We start from the raw sequence: 19,455 nt of genomic DNA on the forward strand, positions 1-19,455 counted from the left end.
GGGACCCCATCCAGTCATGAAGCATAGTCAAGGAAGGTTTTCTGGAAGAAGTTTCAGGTGATGGGAAACCAGACTCTCAGGCAATAGCTTTTCAAGTATGTGAATATATTTGGTCCTGTGTTGCAACAATATTAATCCTTGCTGGCCTCTAGACTAGATCTGGAGGTGTCCCCTGGACAACAGTTTTAAAAATCAGGGTGCCAGACAAGTGTATATGCTCCTTTCTGGGAAGCTTCATCCAGCTGGAGTGAGGCAAAGGGTGTGTGCCAGGATCCTGTCTCCTTGCTTCTGTTTCCTGAGAGTGCTTTCTTTAGCCTCTAGACAGGTGGGAAACCGGAAGCCTGTCCCTCAGGCTGGTGCTTTGGGCTAAGTATTTGGTCTTTTTCACAGGAAGAATTGGGTTGTGTTTCAGTCTGTTGTCTGTGCAGTGCACTGGGAGTGGTAGCCTGACAAGAGCTGTCTTTCTGTCTGTTACCTCTCTGTGGAGCTCACTAACACCAGCCCTCTCAGGCTGCCAGAGCCAATCACATCGAGGAGTATCTGCTGCATGGACCCACTTGCTTTAATTTAGCAAGGCAGCCAGGGAGTGTAGGGGGTGCGCTTGTGTGCCGACTTCAGAAAGACACCAGAAAAATGTCATGACTGCATATGCCCTTGGGCTTCAGCAGTGCAGTGGGAGAGTGTCTCATCTGTCTACACGTACCAGCTTTGGGAGGTAGGAGACTGTTGCAGCCACCCGCACTAGGAGATTTTAGCTAGGGAGCCAGAGAACTCCGTGAAGATACGTGCTTCTCTGTCTCCGCCAGGGTCAGAATGTTGCCACCACCTGTGCTCTCCGCAGCAAATGCCGTGATCCTGCTTGCTCCTCTCTGTCCTAGCTAGGTGGCGGAGGTGTGAGGACCTCCATCACCAGGGAGCTTCTCAGCTCTGCCCTGCTCCTGGTGTCTCCAGATCAGCAAATACATTTATCTGACCTACAGTTTAGGCACTTTGCAAACTGCTGTTTTTTCACTGGATCCCGAGCCAAGCCCTCCAAGGGGGGAAGCTCAGTTTATTAGAGTCCCTGGGGACCCCTGGTTTTCCCAGTCACATGTTCGAGGCTCATCTCTGTCCAGTGCAGATCCCAGGGTCTGGGGTGCCAGATGTGAGGCATCAACTCTTCCATCCCCTGGCAGAAGCCCCTGTCTAGTGAACCCCCTCCCTGCTGAGTGTCTTTGCCCTTGGGGTGGGGATTTTTGCCAGACCCTCTCTCTGCCCTTCCTAGCCATCTCTGGGTGGTCCTTCTATCCTTTGTTGTGGAAAAGCAGTTCATTTTTCAGGTCTTTTTCAGAGGGAACTGATCCATAGGTACCTGTAGATTGGGTGTGTCGGGAGTTCTGGATCTTACTGTGCCACCAACCTGGATCCTCACTCCCCCTATATTTGGCTCATTTTAAAATTGATTGTTGGTTTTCTTATTGTTAACTTTTAAGGATTCTTTGTATATCTTGGGTAACCTTCCTTTATGGATGGGGTCTTTTGCAAATATTTTCTCCTAGTCTCTGGCTTGTCTTTTAATTCTCTGGATATTTTATCTCCCAGAACAGAAGATTTTATTGTTAAGGAAACCCAGCTTATCAATTATTTTCACAGATTTTCTCTTTGGTGTTATATCTAAAAAGGTATCACCATACCAGAGGTCATTGAGGTTTTCTCCTGTGTTGCCTTCTGAAAATTTTATAATTCGACATTTTATATTTAGCTCTTTGATCCATTTTGAGTTAACTTTTTTGTGATGAGTGTGAGGTGTGTCTAGGTGTATGTGTTTTTAATGTAGATGTCCAAATGTTTCAGCACCATTTGTTGATGATACTCCATTGTTTTGCCTTTGCTCCTTTGTCAAAGGTCAGTTGACTATATTTTTGGGGTTGACTATTTCTGGGCTCTCTATTATATTCTGTTGATCCACTTGACTCTTCTTTCACCAACACCATACTTAGACAGCTTTTTTAGAAAGTAACAGTGCAGGTACTCTTTGCCCTGGCTTATGGTGTGACCTCAAGTAGATTTCTCATCTCTGAGCTTCAGGTCCAGGAAGGGGAGGTTGGAGCTAATCTCTAGCACTTCCTAACATGTGTGCTTCTCAGACCTGGTGAAGGACTAGTTTTTCCAGTTGATAGTCTGCTGCAGACTGTTAATTTTTGTGAAATACAGTCAAACGACTTATCAGAAGAATGACCAAGTGTTTATATGGTCATAGTGAGGTCAGATTGCTGTACATGTTCTTGACTGCTCACTCGTTCCTGAACCTAAACTTTGTGACAGATGGCTAGGTAGACCACATTTTGGTAATGCTGTTCTTCGCCGTGGGCTCAGGTTGGAAAGATGCCTGACTTGGCCCCGCAGAGCTGCTTGTGAGAACAGGAGCTAAGGTGAGGCCTGGGAAGAATTAGCTTGTTCCAAGCAACACGGGTGTCAGCAGGGTCTCCTTCCTGTCTCTCACAGGATCAGACCCCATTGCTGGGAGCCAGTCTGTCCCTGCCATGTCCTCTTTGTTCAGCACATTCTTCACATTGACCCCTGCCTCCCTCATTCAAAGGCAAGGGAACCACTCTGGGTTGACTGTAGGGCCATGGTGTAGGGGCCCTGAGAATAGACTTGGAGGGTCAAGGTTGGAGCAAGGCCTGCTGCTCCAAATGGGTCTCAACACCATTTCCCAGGGAAAGAAGAGATGGGTGTGAACGGCTGCAGTGGCTGGTGATGTTGATAGATGGGCACGTGCCAGAGAGTTCCAGCCTTAAAACTTGGAGATTGTGGGACCTCAGCATGTTTGAATCTTTGAATCTTAGAGTCATGGGCTGTCTGAACTGGAACGAACTGCAGGGGTCACTTCATCGTCCAGGCTGGGTTCCCCTGTTCTTCCCTGGCCTCTGGCCCAGGCTTGAGCTTTAAGTGGCTGTTCTGCCTTTAGGCTGGATACTCTCGTTGCCTGTGCTGTGGGTGAGTAAAGAGGCTCCTTGGATGCCCTTGGCTTACCCTGGATGCTTTTGCTTTATTTTGAAGCTTCAGACACTGTGTACTCCGATTGACTGAGAACAACTCACAGCCTCTTATGACCAAGCTGCAGTGGCTCTTTGCCTTCCTGGAGCATAGCCAGGTAAGTGCAAGGGAAGTTGGGGTCTGAGGACAGGAGGCTCTGGTCTGGCACCCTTCCATTCCCAGGGACCTGTCTGCATCTGGCTATAGGGCCCTCTTCCCTGGTGTAAGGAAGCTCCAAGTTGGGGCTGGCATGGGTTCATGGCTGATTTAGTGCCTTATGGGCTGGGAGAGGGTGTGCCTCCTTGAGTCCCCTCTGTGTCCTGATGCCCAGATCTCTCCCATCAGTGATTTACACCCTTGCATTGGGTGTTGCTTTGCTCATCTGCTGTCATTTTTGAGCACTTGCATTGCTCGGCACCCTGAGGGCTGTGTTTGTTTTGTTCACTGTCTCTGCCCTCATGGAACCTAAAACCCTTGGCCACCGAGTATTATGCAAGGCCCCATGGGGGCCATGGAGATGAGTAAGAAGCAGTTCTTGCCTTCATGAAGCTCATAGTCTGGTGGGAAGGTGGATCTGCAGATAACAATTGTAATGCTTGAACAGAGGGAAATGCAGTGTTGTGTGAGTGCAGGGGAGGGGAAAGCTGATTATGATGGGGGTGGGAACACCTCATGGAATAGGTATCCATGCATCTGGGTCTTGAGTTCTTTAAGCTTTTGAGGAGGAAAGGTGTTCTAGGTAGAGGATATGGCAATGAAGAAGAGTCAGGAAAGAAATGGGAGGTGTGTTGGGGAAGAGCAGATTCTAGAGGATGGATTCATCTTCATGAACCTAATGCCAGGCTCATGGGCTACATGGACTTGGTGGGATAAGATGAGTCAGGGACAACTAGGAGGGTGAGGATGTTAGGGAAGACACTAGGAAGCGTGGGGCAGACAGTCCCCAGGTACCCTCTGGCGTAGCATGCAGCAGAGCTGGTTAGTGAGTGGCCCTCTGCTCCTGACCCTGCCTCTCACCTGCCTTGGTTCTAGCGGCCTGCCATCTCTCCAGAAAACTTCCTTTCTGCATCCTGGACACCCTGGTTTAGCCCCGGCACCCAGCAGGACTGTTCAGAGTACCTGAAGTACCTGCTGGATCGGTAAGGGAGGTCAGACCCAGCTCTGTGGGGGGGGCTTCAGAGCTGGACAGGGGCTCCTGTGGGAAAGCTCATCTCTCTGGCTGTATTGCCTCTCCCTGGAAAGCATTTGGGAAAGGCACGGAGATGTGTGTCATGAGGGGTAGGCTGGGGCTGCACGTGAGGGAAGCCCCGGAGATCCTGATCTGCGCCGTGACTGGGGAAGGGTTAGTGCATGTGTACCCATGTGCTGTGCTTACCTGAGTGTGCGTGTGTGCACGTTCAGCACAGCTCTGGGGGCACGTGCATGTAGATATGGCGCATCTTCACGTGGCAGGGTTGTGTGCCTGCACGAAGGTGGTATGTGGCACGTGTGTTTGGCTTGTGAGTGTATGTGCATGGACATCATTCTGTACATGTATGTGTAGACTGTATGCATACCTACACACGGGTGAATGTGTGGCCCCCAGATAAGATAGATGGCACCATCAGGCCCAAGCCCTGGGAATGGATCCGTGCATATGTGTGAAGGCCCTGTGCTCTCTGCTCCAGGCTACACGAAGAGGAGAAAACTGGGACAAGGATCTGCCAAAAGCTCAAGCAGTCCAGCTCACCCTCCCCTCCCGAGGAGCCCCCCAGCCCCAGTCCCACCTCTGTGGAGAAGATGTTCGGAGGCAAGATCGTGACTCGGATACGCTGTCTCCGCTGCCTCAATGTCTCCTCCAGAGAGGAGGCCTTCACAGACCTGTCCCTTGCATTCCCCCCTACTGAGCGCTGTCGCCGCCGCCGCCTGGGCTCAGTGATGCTCCCTGCAGAGGATGTTGGGGTCCAGGACCCCCCACCACCATCCCAAGCCCAGGTTCCAAGCAGGGTGGGTCCTCGGAGGCAAAGGAAACATTGTGTCACAGGGGATGCCCCTGCTACTGTCCTGGACATTGAAAGCCTGGGCCCCCAGGGACCTGGGACGCAGAGCAGTGGGGAGAAGGTGGAGAGGGAGGAGGAAGCACAGGAGGAGGAAAGGACCCGGGAGGAGGAGGAGGAGGAAGAGGAGAAGAAGGAAAAAGAGAAGGAGAAGGAGGAGGAGGAGGAGGAAGAAAAGGCAGAGAAGGTGAAAGAGGTCGAGACCACGAAGGAGAAAGAAGAGGACAGCTCGGGGCCGGGGTCCCACCGGGGTGCCGCCCCCGCCGCAGAGGGCTCCCGCTCTGTCCTGGACCTGGTCAACTATTTCCTTTCCCCCGAGAGGCTGACGGCGGAGAACCGCTACTACTGCGAGCCCTGTGCCTCGCTGCAGGACGCCGAGAAGGCGGTGGAGCTGAGCCAGGGGCCACGCTACCTCATCCTGACCCTGCTGCGCTTCTCCTTCGACCTGCGCACCATGCGGCGCCGCAAGATCCTGGACGACGTCTCCATCCCCTTGCTGCTGCGCCTGCCGCTGGCGGGGGGCCGCGGCCAGGCCTACGACCTCTGCAGCGTGGTCGTGCACTCGGGAGTGTCCTCCGAGAGCGGCCACTACTACTGCTATGCCCGCGAGGGCGCCGCCCGCCCGGCCCCCTCTCTGGGCGCTGCCGACAGGCCCGAGCCCGAGAACCAGTGGTATCTGTTCAACGACACTCGGGTGTCCTTCTCCTCCTTCGAGTCTGTCAGCAACGTCACCTCCTTCTTCCCCAAGGACACGGCCTATGTGCTCTTTTACCGGCAGCGGCCTGGGGAGGCGCCCGAGGCTGAGCCCAGCTCCCCCAGAGGCCGGACGGAGCCCACCCTCCACAAAGACTTGATGGAGGCCATTTCCAAAGACAACATCCTGTACCTGCAGGTGAGCGGGCCCCCCGGGCCCCCCGGGCCTCTGAGTGATCTCCCGGGGCGGGGCCGTCCAGGCCTGCGCAGCCGCCAGCTTAGCGCTGAGCTAGCAACTCTGTGTCTGTCTCCTCCTCGTTCTGCTACCCTTTCACTGGCCACTTCATGCTGGGACTGTTGGTGGACTAGACAGACGTAACCCTTACTTCAGAGGAACAGACGTTCCGTAATTACCAGTTGTTCGTTAATACTTGTCCTGAGTGTGTGAAGGTGCACCATGGGGTTGGGTGGTGAAGTCCGGGCTTCCAGCGGGACCCAGGGGCCCCCCTGCCCAGAACCTCCTCTCTGACCCGCAGCGTAGTCACACCAGGACCGTGGACAGCAGTGCCTGGAGTTGGCGTGTGTGTGGGGACACCAGGCCTGCTTTTTCATTTCTGCTGGGCTGTCCAGGCAGAGGCGGGGCTGCGGATAAGGAGCCCCTGAGGCTGGCCTGAGGGGCAGTGAGCTGCACAGCCGTGTCAGGACACCAGAGTGGCCCCCGGGTGGTGTGGTGTGATCCTTGTAGTCCCTGCCCCTCCTGCTCCCTGGTGCCACGTCAGGCCCTTGTCAGTTATTCAGTCTTGCGAGGGGCTGGGAGTTTCTATGGGAAGAAGAATGGGCTTGAAGAGTAGATACGAGGTAGAAGGATGGATGCACCCCAGCCATCCTCCCACGGGCTGGCACACCCAGAGGGCAGAAGCTGTGGCTCCTCTGTGCCATGGGAGACGCTCAGAAATGCTGTGCTGGGTGGCACTGGGGTGGGGGTGGGGGCCAGCGAAGGGAAGACTCTGGTTTCAGAGCCTGAATTTTAAGCTTCCTTCCCCACCCACACGTGTGTTCCAGGAGCAGGAGAAGGAGGCACGAAGCAGGGCGGCCTACATCTCTGCACTCCCCGCATCCCCGCACTGGGGCAGGGGCTTCGATGAAGACAAGGATGAGGACGAAGGCTCTCCGGGTGGCTGCAATCCCGCAGGTGGCAACGGCGGTGACTTCCACAGACTGGTCTTCTAACATGGAGCCTGCCCCAGGCTGCTCCCACCCTTGGGGGTACCCCCACCAGCTGCAGGGGAGGCCCTAACCCTTTCCTTCTGGGGCCTCGGTGGGGACTGAGGCAGAGGCACTTTGCCCGGTGGGGTCTGAGGGGGACTGTGGAGGCAGGTCCAGCCCTGAAGACAGGCCTTTCCAAGGGCAGGATAGGTGGAGAGGAAGCTTCTGGGATGCCGGCCCTCAGCCTGAAGGGTGTGCAGAGACTCAGATTCAGAGGTGAGAGCCGAGCCAAGCCGCTGACACTGGGATCAGCCCCATTAAGATTTTACACCCAAGTGTCCTGGTCAACTTGAAGCAGCTTCCACGGACACTCTCTGGGCCTTGTCCCCCGCGTTCCCCACTGGCTACCTGCCGGGGCGGAACTCCACAGCTCTAGTGTTTTGCCATCAAGTAGCATTTCCCTCCTAGCTCCTTTCAGACAATCCTGTTGCTCTCTAGTAGAAAAAGCAGAGCAGGATCTGGGGCCTGTGTGTCAGACGTGTGGCCACCTTCTGGGCTCTCTGAGGGAGTTTCAGAGGTACCTGCACCCTCAGTACTTCGAGAGGAGAGTAGGTGGGAAGCCTGGCCGGGATCAGATACTGTCAATGCAGAGAGGGGAGGACAACCCCCCACACACCGCGGGAGACCCTTAATCCTCAAACCCCATCTCCCCTCGCCTGCCTCAGTGCCTGAGATGCCACCATTTGCACCCCCTTTCTGGTTAAGCTAGAGACTCCTTATTTTACTGCGAATATGTTTGTGTTTCTCATGAAGCCATTGTCCGTCCTGAGGAAAGCTGGCTGGCTCAGCTCCTCATCAGTTGGCATTAGAGCGGTGGCCCAGCGGCCGGTGGGGGTGGTTTGGTGAGGAGCAGATACTGACCTCATTGTGCCCTGACACTGCTGTACCCTTCTACGTGGAGAGAAGAGACTCAGGGTCTCAACCGGGAATAAAAATAGATTCTCCGAAGCCTTTAAAGAGGTCATTCTTCCTGCCTCAGTGGCTGTGAGGTCAGCCATGCCTTCTGTTTCTTGCCGTGTCTGGACAGTGAGGCGGGTACACCCCGTGTTAAAGGTGAGGACTGGGAGGACCCAGAGGGCAGAGCGCTCTCATCCTGAGAGGCAGGCGCCCAGGCTCAGGGCTGCCCGATGGGAGAGTGTCAGGGGGACTCCCCAGAACTGGATACCGGCGCTCCCACATTCCTTCCTGCCCTGGGAGAACCTGGCCGGGGTGTGGCCCCTACTGGGACAGACTTGGGCAGGAAGCAACCCCGCCTGGGCGCCATCCCATGGCTGGAGCTTGTGAGGCACACAGGAGCCCTTTCCACCAAGCCTGTACATCTGGGGGAGCAAAGCAGGTGGGGGGCAGGCAGCAAGGCAGTGGTGTTGGGCCGGGGGCTGCAAGGGCTGCCGGCCCGGGCTGTAGGGGGAGGAGTTGGGTTTTGGCCCAACTGTCACAGACCCTGTCCAGCTCAGCTCTCTACACCCCTCGTGCCTTCTAAGATGAATGGGCAGAAGGTACAATTTCCATGTCCTATATCAGGAACACCAATCCCGAGGTAAGGGAGATCCACCCTTGCTCCCAGTGGAGAGAAGGGCCCGGTTACTTCCTATTAAAATGAAAGGACACAGCCTGGGGCCCTGCCGGAAGTGCGTGTTTAAGCCCACGTGAATGTGCAGGTGGGTTCCCCGCCCACCCCAGCCCCTTAGACGACACAGGCTCCAGCAGCCTTCTCTGGTCACTTCTAATGGACTTTATTGTTGTCCCGCTCCGACACCACAGTAAAAAGGGACCTGCAAGCTCCAGGCCTGTACCATGTGTCACCACAGCAAAAACAGGACCCACTGCAACACGTTCCCACCCCTACCCCAGACCTACTCACAGGATAAATACATGTTACAAATTTTTTTTTTAAAGAAAACAGAATAAATTAATAACTTAAGTGATTAGGCACCAACAGTGATTTGAAAAATTAAATGTCAATTTTAAATGGTATCACAGGGCGAGAACCTAAGACTGGGCTGCTGGCCCATTTTCTCCCCGACACATAGACAATTCTGTGCGAAAGGATGCTAGATTTCAAGACATGTATAACCAACACACAAGAATACACACCACCAACTATCACATGACAGCCTCTCAGGGGGGCCCCCCAGCGGGCAGGCAGAGACCTTGGAAAGTCCCACAATGTTGGCCCCGGCCCCGAGGAGGAGGGAGCTTCAGGGCTCAGGTGCCCGGGCCCCCCCCGCACAGGTTGCAGACGAAGTGCTAACTTGCCTCTGCCCTGTCTGCATCCAGAGCTCTTGTCAATGGGATGTGGGGGGTGGGGGGACCAGCCAGGGCTTGGGGCCAGCCCTTGTTCCACTCACTCCAGAATGGGAAGGGTTGTGCTTCTTGAAGAGTTTCAAAAAGTCAGGCTCGGGGAGGGGACTGGGTTAACTAATGCTCTGGGTGCTGCCCATCCCTGGTGAGCCAGACCCTCAGGAGAGAGGGACTTCTCCCGCCCACCAGCTCAGCCTCCGCACGGAGGCCAAGGTTGCAGAGCCTGCCGAACCCCCCTTTCACAGGTGTTGGCTCCTGTGGGCCCAGGCACCGTGAGTCCTCACAGGAGCCACGTCGGCTGGGAAGGCAGCCCTGGTCTGGGGTTTCTGCCCCTGCCAGGCCACCGGGCGGGGGGGGCGGGGACCTTGATCAGTTTTTAAAACTGACCTGACCACCGAGTAGTTTGAAGCCTGTGAGCCTGTCTCTACCTCTAATAGGCCAGTTTCCTCACACCTCCTTCCACCTCCACCCTAAGTGCTTGGGAGCTGCAGGAATCAAAAGCTGGAATGAGGCCTCCTTGGACATTAGATTTGAACACACTTTCTAAAGACTAACCAGTTTCATTCACCTTGTGGAACGTTCAGGAAGTGCAGATACTCTCGGGGTGTACTGGGGCTGGGGGTGGCACCAAAGCTTGGCCCCAGAGACCCTTCCAAGAGGGCCTTAAAGGGACAAGGTGTCGCCCACTGCCCTCAGCCCCAGTCCTTCCTCCACTGGACCCCAGCCCGCTCTCCTTCCCTGGAAAACTACTCCATCTTCCTGCTTCTAAGGCCCATCTCAGCATCTCCTTTCCCCAGACCCCACCTTCCCCTGATCTGCACCAACTTCCTAAGCAGCCTCACTTCCGGTCTCTCTCAGCCATCACCAACATCCCATGCCCCTACCTTCTCAAGTGCACGGGCACACGGATTAATTACTAATTAATTTTCGTGTTCCCAGAACGGGGCCCCGGCAGCCATTAATAAATGCTCGCTGAGTTGAGCTCAACTGATTGAGAGAGGGCTACTGGCGAGAAAATCGTCTCTGCCAGAGTGCGGCTTCGGAGATGACATGGCCAGGTGTGTGCTCTGAGGAGCCCAAGGGAGCTGTAGTCCCCTCCCTCAGACGTGCTGGGAAGGGTTTTTTTGGTTGAAGGGAGGTGGTCTGTTCACCCCAGGGTTGGATGAAACCTCTGCAACCCTGGAGGATTTGGGCAAAAACCATCAACATAAGAGATTCGGCTACCCCCCCCCCCCCCAGTACAAAGTGCCTGGTGGGGGAGGGCGCAGCTGAGGTGATGACCCTGCCCCAGATCTGAGTCCAACCAGGGAGCAGCAGACGTAAGATGAGCTGGGAAAACACGGCGGGCTCCTGGGAGCACACTCTTCCTGGCAGAAGCCCTGGCCCTCCCCCAATTCCACTTGGCCGCACTGCTTTCCCCGCCATCCCTCACGCTCACAGCTCCTTCACTTTCCGCTCCAGCCTCCGGCCTGCAGCCCCAGGCGCCGCCAGGCTGCCTCCATGGTCTCTATCCTGCCTCCTGCCCATCGATTATCTGCCTGCCCCCCAACTGCCTGTCTCGCAGACACGCACTTCCCGCACCCTGCACCCTCCGCACCACAGCCCTACAACCCTCCAGTCCACGTGCATTGCCTGCCCTCGGCACCCACCTCCCGACTGCACCTACATCACCTAGCCCAGCCGCCTCTGGCGGGGTGCGCCCTGGAGGAGGGCCTGTATGCTCCATAGTTCTGGGGGCCCTGGTCACCCCCTGCTCCTGGTTTGTGGGTACCCATCCCCCTCCTGCTTCTTTCAACCTCCAACAGCTACACTGTGATGGGAGGGGGGAGCACTGCCCAGATCGCCCGCCTTGTGCACCTGGGACCTCTTTCCTGTGTCCCTCAAGACCATCGCTAACCTCAACTCCCATCTTCCAGGCCTTGCCTCTCCCCTACCAAGAATGCCAAGGAGGAATAAGTCCATGTCCACTTTGGTCTGCTGGTCCTGGGCTCCCTGGGTCAGCGAGACGACGTGGCATCTTCTGGGATTGAAGGAGAGGTAGCCCAGTAGCTGGAGGGAAGAGGGCTCGGGGGCCGTGACGGGATGTGAGGTGTGGAATCTGGCTCAGAACCCCAGCCCCTCTCCACGCCTAGTAGGTATTCTGGTCTAAAGGACAGGAAGAGGCTGAAGGATGCTTTTTGGCAATAGCTCTAACTAAGGTGGGTAGAGGCATGGCCATTACTGATAAAAATCAAAGGTGGGCCCGAGTGGGCAGAGGGAGTGCCTCAATCAGGCCCTCACCTCTCAGGAGAAGGGTTCAGGGTCCCTGACATCAAGTGCTTTGAAGGCCAGAGTGGCAGAGTAGAGGGCGCAACGGGAGGGGAGAAGGGGGCGGGTAGATGGGAGGAGCCAGCTTTGGAGATGCTGCCTCCGGGCCCCTCCCCAGGCTCAGGGGCCACTGAGTCACAGCTTAGCGCCCTTGGAAGGTTCCGAGGACTGCCGCACATCTGTCCACTCCTGCATGGTGTTCTGCAGGGCCTGCGTTTTCTCCTTGTCCACCTGAACGTAGTCCACCTTCTCATCGGAAGTGACAGATGACGTGGATGGCTGAGGACAGAATGAGGAGGTGGCTGTGAGTTATCAGTAAGGTGGGGGGCAGGTGTGGGGGCTCTTTCTGAGCTGCCTCAGGAGCCTGTGTCCTGTTTCTGAAAGTGGCTATTAAAGCCCAAACTGCATCATCTTCCTGGTTCTGCAACAGCCTGGGTCAACTCCTGAGTTCCCAGCTCCAAGGGGACCCAGGCCTTCATCTCTGCCTCCACCCACCTCCCTGTGAAGGATTTGCTGGGTGCCAACAAGTGCCAGTCAGAGGGGAGCACTCGCAGTGCCCCGCTGTCTAGACCGGCCCAAAGGCAGTTGAGGCCCCTAGACAGTGATCTCGAAGAGAAGCTCAGGCCTGGGACAAGGGATTCCTGAGTCTCGGATCTGTCACTGATTCACTCGGTAACCCTGAGCGGGCCATGGCTCCTGGGGTAGCTCCATTTGCTCATTTGCACAAGGAGGAGGGACTGGCTGAGAAGGTCCGACAGACCTCGAGGCCTGTGCGTTGAGAGGAGGCATGTGAGCCCTGTAAGAACCATACTAACTGAAAAGTGGTCAAGTGGTACGAGGCCGAGTGCTCAGACACCCCCACCCCACCCCGTACCTTGCGGTGGGGGCTGGGGGAGCTCGGCTGGAAATCCAGGGCCAGGTAATCAACACTGCCCGTGCTCTTCTTCGGGGCTGGACTGTTGGTGCCACTGGGAATGGGAGACGCAGACACTGGATTTTGCTATGAACAGAGGAGGGAAAAACCATTAGTACGTTTAGAAAACGGACTAACCCTTGGAAAAACACACTTCTGGAGTGCACTGGGCCAGGGACTTCCAGGTTCTCATGAAACCCTTGTAACAATCCTGGGATGGAGGTAGGATTAACTACTATTCTTGTTTTTTATTCTTATTTTTTAAAGCAAAAACTGTGGTTCAGAGAAGTGAGCTGACTTGCCTTGGGGTGTAGAGCCAGTGAGCAGGGATGGGAACCAGATCTGTTTTCAGACTCCCAAACCTGTGGTGTCCTGCTGTACATTTCCGTTACGCCCGGGATGTTGGAAAGTCTCGGTTGCACCAAACCTGCTTCTCTGCACCTCCCTTCCCTGGCCTCCAGTGGGGCAGTCACATGGAAGCCCCTCTTCAAGGGATACACTCTAGGTCCTGTCTCCATCCAGGCATCAAGACCAACTTGTCTAGAATTTTCCAGCACTCCTATTCTGATGTGAATGGCAACAGTCCTATGTTCTATTTTTTGGCTGCTTATTGTTGGGTTGGTTCCTTCTTTCATTATGCAGCAACTACCAGGTGCTGGGCAGCTACCCCCTCTTCTTTTTCTTTCTTTTTTATTTTAAAGATTTTATTTATTTATTCATGAGAGACACAGAGAGAAAGAGAGAGAGGCAGAGACATAGGCAGAGGGAGAAGCAGGCTCCATGCAGGGAGCCGGACGTGGGACTCGATCCCGGGTCTCCAGGATCACGCCCTGGGCTGCAGGCAGCGCTAAATCGCTGAGCCACCGGGCTGCCCAGCTACTCCCTTTTCAATGGAAAACTCAAGGAAGAATCCTCATGTGCTGATTTCTCATGGCCTCTGCCACCATGCGCCGTGTTACATGTGCCCCCACCACTGAGGACATAACTCAATAAATGCTTACACTCACATTCTTGCTCGTGGTCATGGGAATAGCACAGTAAGAAATGAAGAGGTCTTTTATAACTTTGAAGGGTGCTCTAAGCATTCTCTATAGGCTCCCAGTGATGATTCTAAGGCACCCATCTAAGTGGCCCCCTGTGGTCCCCAGGCAAAGTCCAAACTCCCCAAGGCAGTATTTGGGGTCATTTGTGATCTGGATCCAGCCCAACTTCCACCTGTAGCCCTAGCTAAATAAGCCTCCTCCTCCTGTACATCTCCCCAGCCTGGTCTGACTGCTCATCCTGCCAGTGTGTCCCCACAGCACTGCCTCTCCACCATGTCACACACCACGTGTGTGTGAGAAGGATTGCAGAAGCAAAGGAATTACAACCAGTGGGGACCTGAGATGGCTCCTGGGTGCTCCGGTGGGAGTCACACCCGTGGACTCACCATAGGGACGTAGTTCTCTTCGCTGTCTCCGGAGTCCGTGCTGGTGATGCTCTGGGTGGAGATGGGACGGCAGTACTGGGAGGGGCTGCAGTTGAAGGTGTGGCTGTGGGGAGAGAAGACAGTGAACTCAGGCTCCTCACACCCAGACCCCGCCCTCGGAGCACCACTCTCCACTGTCAGATCTGATACGGGCCAGGTGCAGTCAATGCCCCCCTCACAGACAAGGACACCAAGCCCCAAGAGACCGCTCAGCTACCGACGGCATTCGTGTCAGGACGCAGCTCTCCCGCCTCAGCCCTGACAACCCCGTTCCAAACTTCCATTTCCCCACATGGACACTCACATGGCCCTAGACCAAGACTTGGTAACAGGTGACTTGAAGGGGAGCTCATCGATGACAGTGTTGTTTCTCAGGTCAAGTGGTGTTGGCTTTACTGGAGCAGGAAGAGAAAGTCAAATGCTCAGCCACAGATGATAATGCCACACACACACACACACACACACACACGTAACACACAAGTATATTCATAAATGTATTTGTATTCCCACTTTTACAGAGGGAAACTGAGGTCTAGCAGGTTCTGTGATCTCTGCCTCTGTTGACAGGCTTTGATGTCACAGCTTCAGATTCTGAATGGTATGTTCTTTCCAAGCATTTACTGTAAGAATCGTATTTTCAGAATCCAAAATGGGGACACAGAGTCTGACAACAGATTGTTCTCCCAGATGTGTGACTATATATAAAAACAAGAGACAATAATTGAAGTGGAGAAGGTCACGATGCCTATCCCTGCCACTCCTGGACCACGGCTGTCGAGCCTGCAGTGGAGGAAGGTCAAGGCCCTAAAGGCTTCATTTCAAATGCTACGATCTGAATTCTCTGTTGATCAGACCTAGGGGTCAGGGGTGCTCATCCTGCCTGATCACTTTACTTCTCCTTTTGAATTCCTGCCCCGGGCCCCGGCCCGCAGCCAGTCCCTAGGGAGGCCCAGCGGACCTGGAGTCTGAACTGCAGCACTGCTTCCTGGTCTAAGTGCAAGGGGCATGGGTCTAACTTTCCTGAACACCTGCTGCGTGGCAGAGGCAGTGTCCTAGACACTTTCTTCCTCAATAAACCCTAAATAAACCTATGCCCATTTCACCTAAGAAACTGAAATGATTTATCCAAGGTCCCACCCTAGGAGGTGCTGAATAAGGATTCTAACACACAGGTACCTGGTTTGAGAGCTCACGCCTTTCTATCAGGGCGTAGCATACCTTCTAGCAGACCACTCTGTCCGTTCCGGCCCGGCCCCACTCTAAACTCACCCCATGTCCTCCAGAAACATGTTAGACCTCACAAGGCACGTTTAGACACATCATCTGTGTTCCTCAGTGCTCTGTGAGGCAAGTATTCATGTTTCTCAGATGAGAACCAAGGCTCAAACACAGAATGGTTTGCTTCTAACCCCGGGTGGCAGAGCCGGAACCTGACTACGTCCTCTCCTTCTGATGTCTACCTGCACTCCGGCCCGTCCAGGCCACTCCAGCTGCCAGTCCCTAGGCTGCTTGGCCACTGGAGTGAATCTGAGTGTGCATGCATGTGTGTGAGAGTTTGGGGTGCTTAGGCTCCAGAGGCTAACACTTCCCTGCAAGGAATGTTCCCTATATGAATGCAAACAGTTCCTGTACCCCGTCCAGACATGGGACAGGGGAAAGAGGAGACTTACCTTTCCGGTCAGGCTTGAGGTTGCGGTTGACAGGGGGTGGCTGGATCTCGCTCCCTCGGCTGGAGCCCCGGTGCATAGAAAGGGCTGTGGAGGGGTAGCTAAGTCCCTCAAAGTGATGGGGTCCTGGACTCATGGGGATGTAGACACTCTGGGAATTGTCACCTGCCCGCTCCGTGGCCATTAGGTTGGAGGACCCCGGATTCATGGGCACGTAGTTGTCCTCAGAATTGGAGCTCTCTGAGCGGCCCACAACTGTTTTCCCTGGCTGGGAGGGAGAGGGGGAAATGCAGCAGTAACTAACAAGCAGCAGGAAGGCGGGGAGAATCTGTATGCAGGGCGAGGAGAGTTATATCGGGGTCAGCTGCCCTGGGAAGCTACTAAGGCAGGCCCTGAGAAACCCAAGCAAGGAAGCACAGGGGGAGGCAGAAAGAAACAAGGTCTGTGGGTCCCTTCTAGTTTCGGCGATCCCTTGGGGCCCACGTGAAGTTTACAATAATCCTCTAGCATAAAAGACCCCTGGTGGCTGGGCCCACAAGGATTTCTGGGGGCCTGACGAGGCTGGGGGTGGCACAGGCCACAGATGGCATGGGTTTGATTTAGGACCCGCACCTCACCTCAGGGGTTAGCATTAGCGGGTTGGCATCTGAAGCCCGAGCAGGGCAGGGAGCCCTGGAGAAGCCTCGGCCCTGGCTAGTAGGGTGGGCCAGCATGCTCCCCTAGTCCAGCTTTCAGGGTGATCACCAGCTGCAGGTGGACCTGCCACCAAGTTGTACAATATAGTCACCCTGCCCACAGCCTTGCTCCAGCTCCTGCCCTGTCTGTCCACACACCCAAGGAAGCTGCCTCTGCTGTGGTTACCCAATTTTTGTCATTCCAGTAGGCGTGATGCCAGGCCCTAATTGGCTTGGAGAGCATGGTCAGCCCCTGCAGAGGGCAGCCTGGGATTCTGAACGCAACTGGATTTCTGCCACCAAGACTGCCTCTGAGCACCGCCCCTACTGGGAATCCCACACTGCGGCCCTCCTCCGGGTGGAGCCTCAGGGAGAAAGCATGCTGCCTCAGTGCCCCATCCCAGAGCCTGGGTCCTCTGCATTCTAGACCCATTCGACTAACCTACCAACGTGGAGAGCCTTGTGGTCTAGCTCCCCCAAGCACACTCTCTTCTTCACCCCAGACCCCAGTGGTATCTTACTTTCTGAAAACCCAACCCAGGCATCTGGACGGAGACCAGAAACTAGGCAGGGGCCTAAGAGGGAGATGCCATCACTCTGTACTTTTCACTCTCTGAGGTGTGACCTTTAACCACCTGGGCTGGCCTGAGGACCCCTGGCTCACCCCCACTCACCAGGAAAGCACTGACCGCATCACTCATGGACTCGGCAGACCGGCCGGCACTGTCTCCACCACGCTGGGGGTACTCATAGGACTCACAGGAAGAAGCTAGGAGAGAAGAGAGAAGATTCATGTGCTAATACTTCCCCAAACCCTCAGCAGTGTTGCTCAGGGTCTGATAGATACTCCAGAAGACGCTACTCTCAACCCCAACTGATAAAGTAATACTTTTATCACTTCATTCCTCAGTTCGAAACTTCCTCCCGGGCTCCTAGTTCTGCCTCCAGTGTTGGCACCTACGGAGGATCCCTCTGTAACTACTCTTCCCTCGTACCCCTCTCTCCTCTAACTCCTATGGCACTCAACGCCTGTCCCGCTCATCCCTGCCAGAGCTTCTACAAACACGACAGGAATACTGACACTTGACTAATTTACATATGTTGGTTTTATTTTTCCAACTAGATGTGAGCTCTCTGAAGGGTAAGGACATGTTTCATGTATGTCGGTATCATTTCAATTCCAAAGCACAAGGTCACTGATCCAATAGTTGATGGACTGAAAGATACTGAGCCAAGACTCAGGTCCCAGGTCCTAGTCCCATCTCTGCCCCTGACTCTGCAACCCTGAATATGTCTCTTAACCATGGGCCTCGTGTGAAATGGACACAACGAGGATCTCTCTGTCCCACCACACTCTCAGGGTCACTATGTGGCTTAGACAACAGAACGGGTAGGAGCAGACTTTGCGAGCTATACAGCACGAAGCAAAATGAAAGGAATTAATATTACTGTACTTTTTCATCAAACAGAGGAGGCTTATTCAAGGTTGGAACATGCTCAGGGGAAATTAGTGACAATAAATTTATACACTTCAGAGAGAAGTCCAGATTTAAGCCAGAGATTCATTTGTGGCTTAGAAAATATTTAGTAGCTTAAAATTTGTTTTAATAGTCTGCTAGTTCACATAGGTTTGGCTCCAGTTCGAACTGGTCCTCTCAGTTTATTTTTTCAGTCTTTGATTTGATTTATATAAAAATGAATCAAATGCTAGGATTTGGACTTCCAAACCCATAAGAAGCTGTGTTGTGGTTAACCGAGAATATTCTTTCTCCCTGAGTAGAACAGCAATCCCTCTCAGGCTGGGTCTGCTACACTCTTGCACCGTGGGCATGTGCCGGCAGCCTCCAGTGCTGGAGGACCAGCTAGTACCAGGTTTGGGTACCAGATGCCTCCGAGTATCAGTGACCCAGGTGGGCCTCATGTCTCCTTGGCACGGATGACCCAGGACTGGCAAATTACTGAGCGCTCCCAAGCTGCCCCTCAGGGTCACAGCTGGGGCTTATACCAACCTCGGTGCAGTCGGCTGTTGTCCATGGCTGGGAGGGTGTTGCGCCTGGGGATGGTGGCCGCGGCAGAGACAGATCTGCTGCTTTCGCTGATTGGAGGTCTCTGTTGAGGGCTGCCCCACCGAGGAGTTTCTGCCTGACTTGGCTTGGGAGGCCGGGGCGGGGGAGCTACGGCCGATTCCCCAGGAGTGGCCACCGCCATGGCATTGTGGTTCTTGTCCAGCGTGAATGTCCTAGGGATCTGGTAGGCTGAGAGCGGGGTGGCTGGCACTTCCATATTGTCCACCAGGAGGTCCCCGAACTCCCGACACAGGGTGTTGCTGGGTGTCTTGAAGGTGTATACATCCTCGTTATCTGTCTCAGAGCCAGTGAGGCTGCCCTTGGTGTGGCCGTGGGAGGCCAGGCTCCGGGGCAGGTCGTAGGTACTGTCTCTGAATTCCGTATTGTGCCGGCTTGGCTTGGGGAGGCTATAGAAGCCATGGACTTGACCACTGACCCCGTTGACGCAGTGTCCGTTGCCCTGGGCAAGTTTCTGTACAGCTGTGTCACTCCTCATGAGAAAGGAGGCCCTGGTGCCCTGAGAGAAGCTGGCACTCCTGAGAGAGAGAAGAAGGGGAAGAAGGACGGAACAGGTTAGAGGGGGCCAGGACTGCCCACCCAGGGAGGCAAGCTGGCATGTTCAAAGCCCCATGTGGCTGGTTGGTGTAGAAACCAGGCCAGGGAGGCCGGCAGGCCTGAGCTTTATCTTGGTTTACTAGCTGTGTGACTTTGCACGAGCCACTTTCTCTTTCCGAGTTTTAGTTAATGCATTTGCAAAAACGGTGATAAAAAACATACTCTGAATGTTGTTTAGAAATGAGACTCCAGTATATCCAATATATAGATGTTCAATCAGTGTTAGCCTTTATCTTCCCTCACCCCAGAAAGCTGTGATTAGCAGACGTTGCCCTCACCCCTCACCCCTCCAAATAAAGAAGCACAGCAGCCATAGCACCTGCCTGTTCGTTGCTCTAGGTACCACAGAATGTGCACGTTTGTATATGAAGGCTGTGAGACAGTGGAAAGAACCTTTGAACTGGTGTCCCAAGCTAGCAACTGGCTCATTT

At 54.6% G+C, this 19,455-nt stretch overlaps 2 protein-coding genes across 4 annotated transcripts in view; one reads left to right on the plus strand and one right to left on the minus strand.

The window, feature by feature from the left end:
- USP35 (ubiquitin specific peptidase 35) overlaps positions 1–7,961 on the plus strand; it is a 78,897-nt gene extending 70,936 nt beyond the window's left edge. For all 3 annotated transcript variants that reach the window (XM_077867206.1, XM_077867205.1, XM_077867204.1), the window contains 4 exons: positions 3,043–3,136; positions 4,051–4,157; positions 4,686–5,946; positions 6,810–7,961. In XM_077867206.1, the coding sequence (XP_077723332.1) occupies positions 3,043–3,136; positions 4,051–4,157; positions 4,686–5,946; positions 6,810–6,977 (1,630 nt within the window). In that variant the 3' untranslated portion in view covers positions 6,978–7,961. The remainder of the gene's footprint in view (positions 1–3,042; positions 3,137–4,050; positions 4,158–4,685; positions 5,947–6,809) is intronic.
- A 769-nt stretch (positions 7,962–8,730) lies between these two features.
- Positions 8,731–19,455, minus strand: part of GAB2 (GRB2 associated binding protein 2) — a 192,404-nt gene continuing 181,679 nt past the window's right edge. Inside the window, exons 4-10 of the mRNA XM_077867207.1 lie at positions 18,353–18,945; positions 17,018–17,112; positions 15,673–15,937; positions 14,307–14,397; positions 13,964–14,066; positions 12,496–12,621; positions 8,731–11,900 (exon numbers count right to left, since the gene is read on the minus strand). Coding sequence (XP_077723333.1) covers positions 11,757–11,900; positions 12,496–12,621; positions 13,964–14,066; positions 14,307–14,397; positions 15,673–15,937; positions 17,018–17,112; positions 18,353–18,945 — 1,417 coding nt within the window. The 3' untranslated portion in view covers positions 8,731–11,756. The remainder of the gene's footprint in view (positions 11,901–12,495; positions 12,622–13,963; positions 14,067–14,306; positions 14,398–15,672; positions 15,938–17,017; positions 17,113–18,352; positions 18,946–19,455) is intronic.

This window comes from Canis aureus, chromosome 23 (genome assembly GCF_053574225.1).
Source record: "Canis aureus isolate CA01 chromosome 23, VMU_Caureus_v.1.0, whole genome shotgun sequence".
NCBI classification, from domain to species: Eukaryota; Metazoa; Chordata; class Mammalia; order Carnivora; family Canidae; genus Canis; species Canis aureus.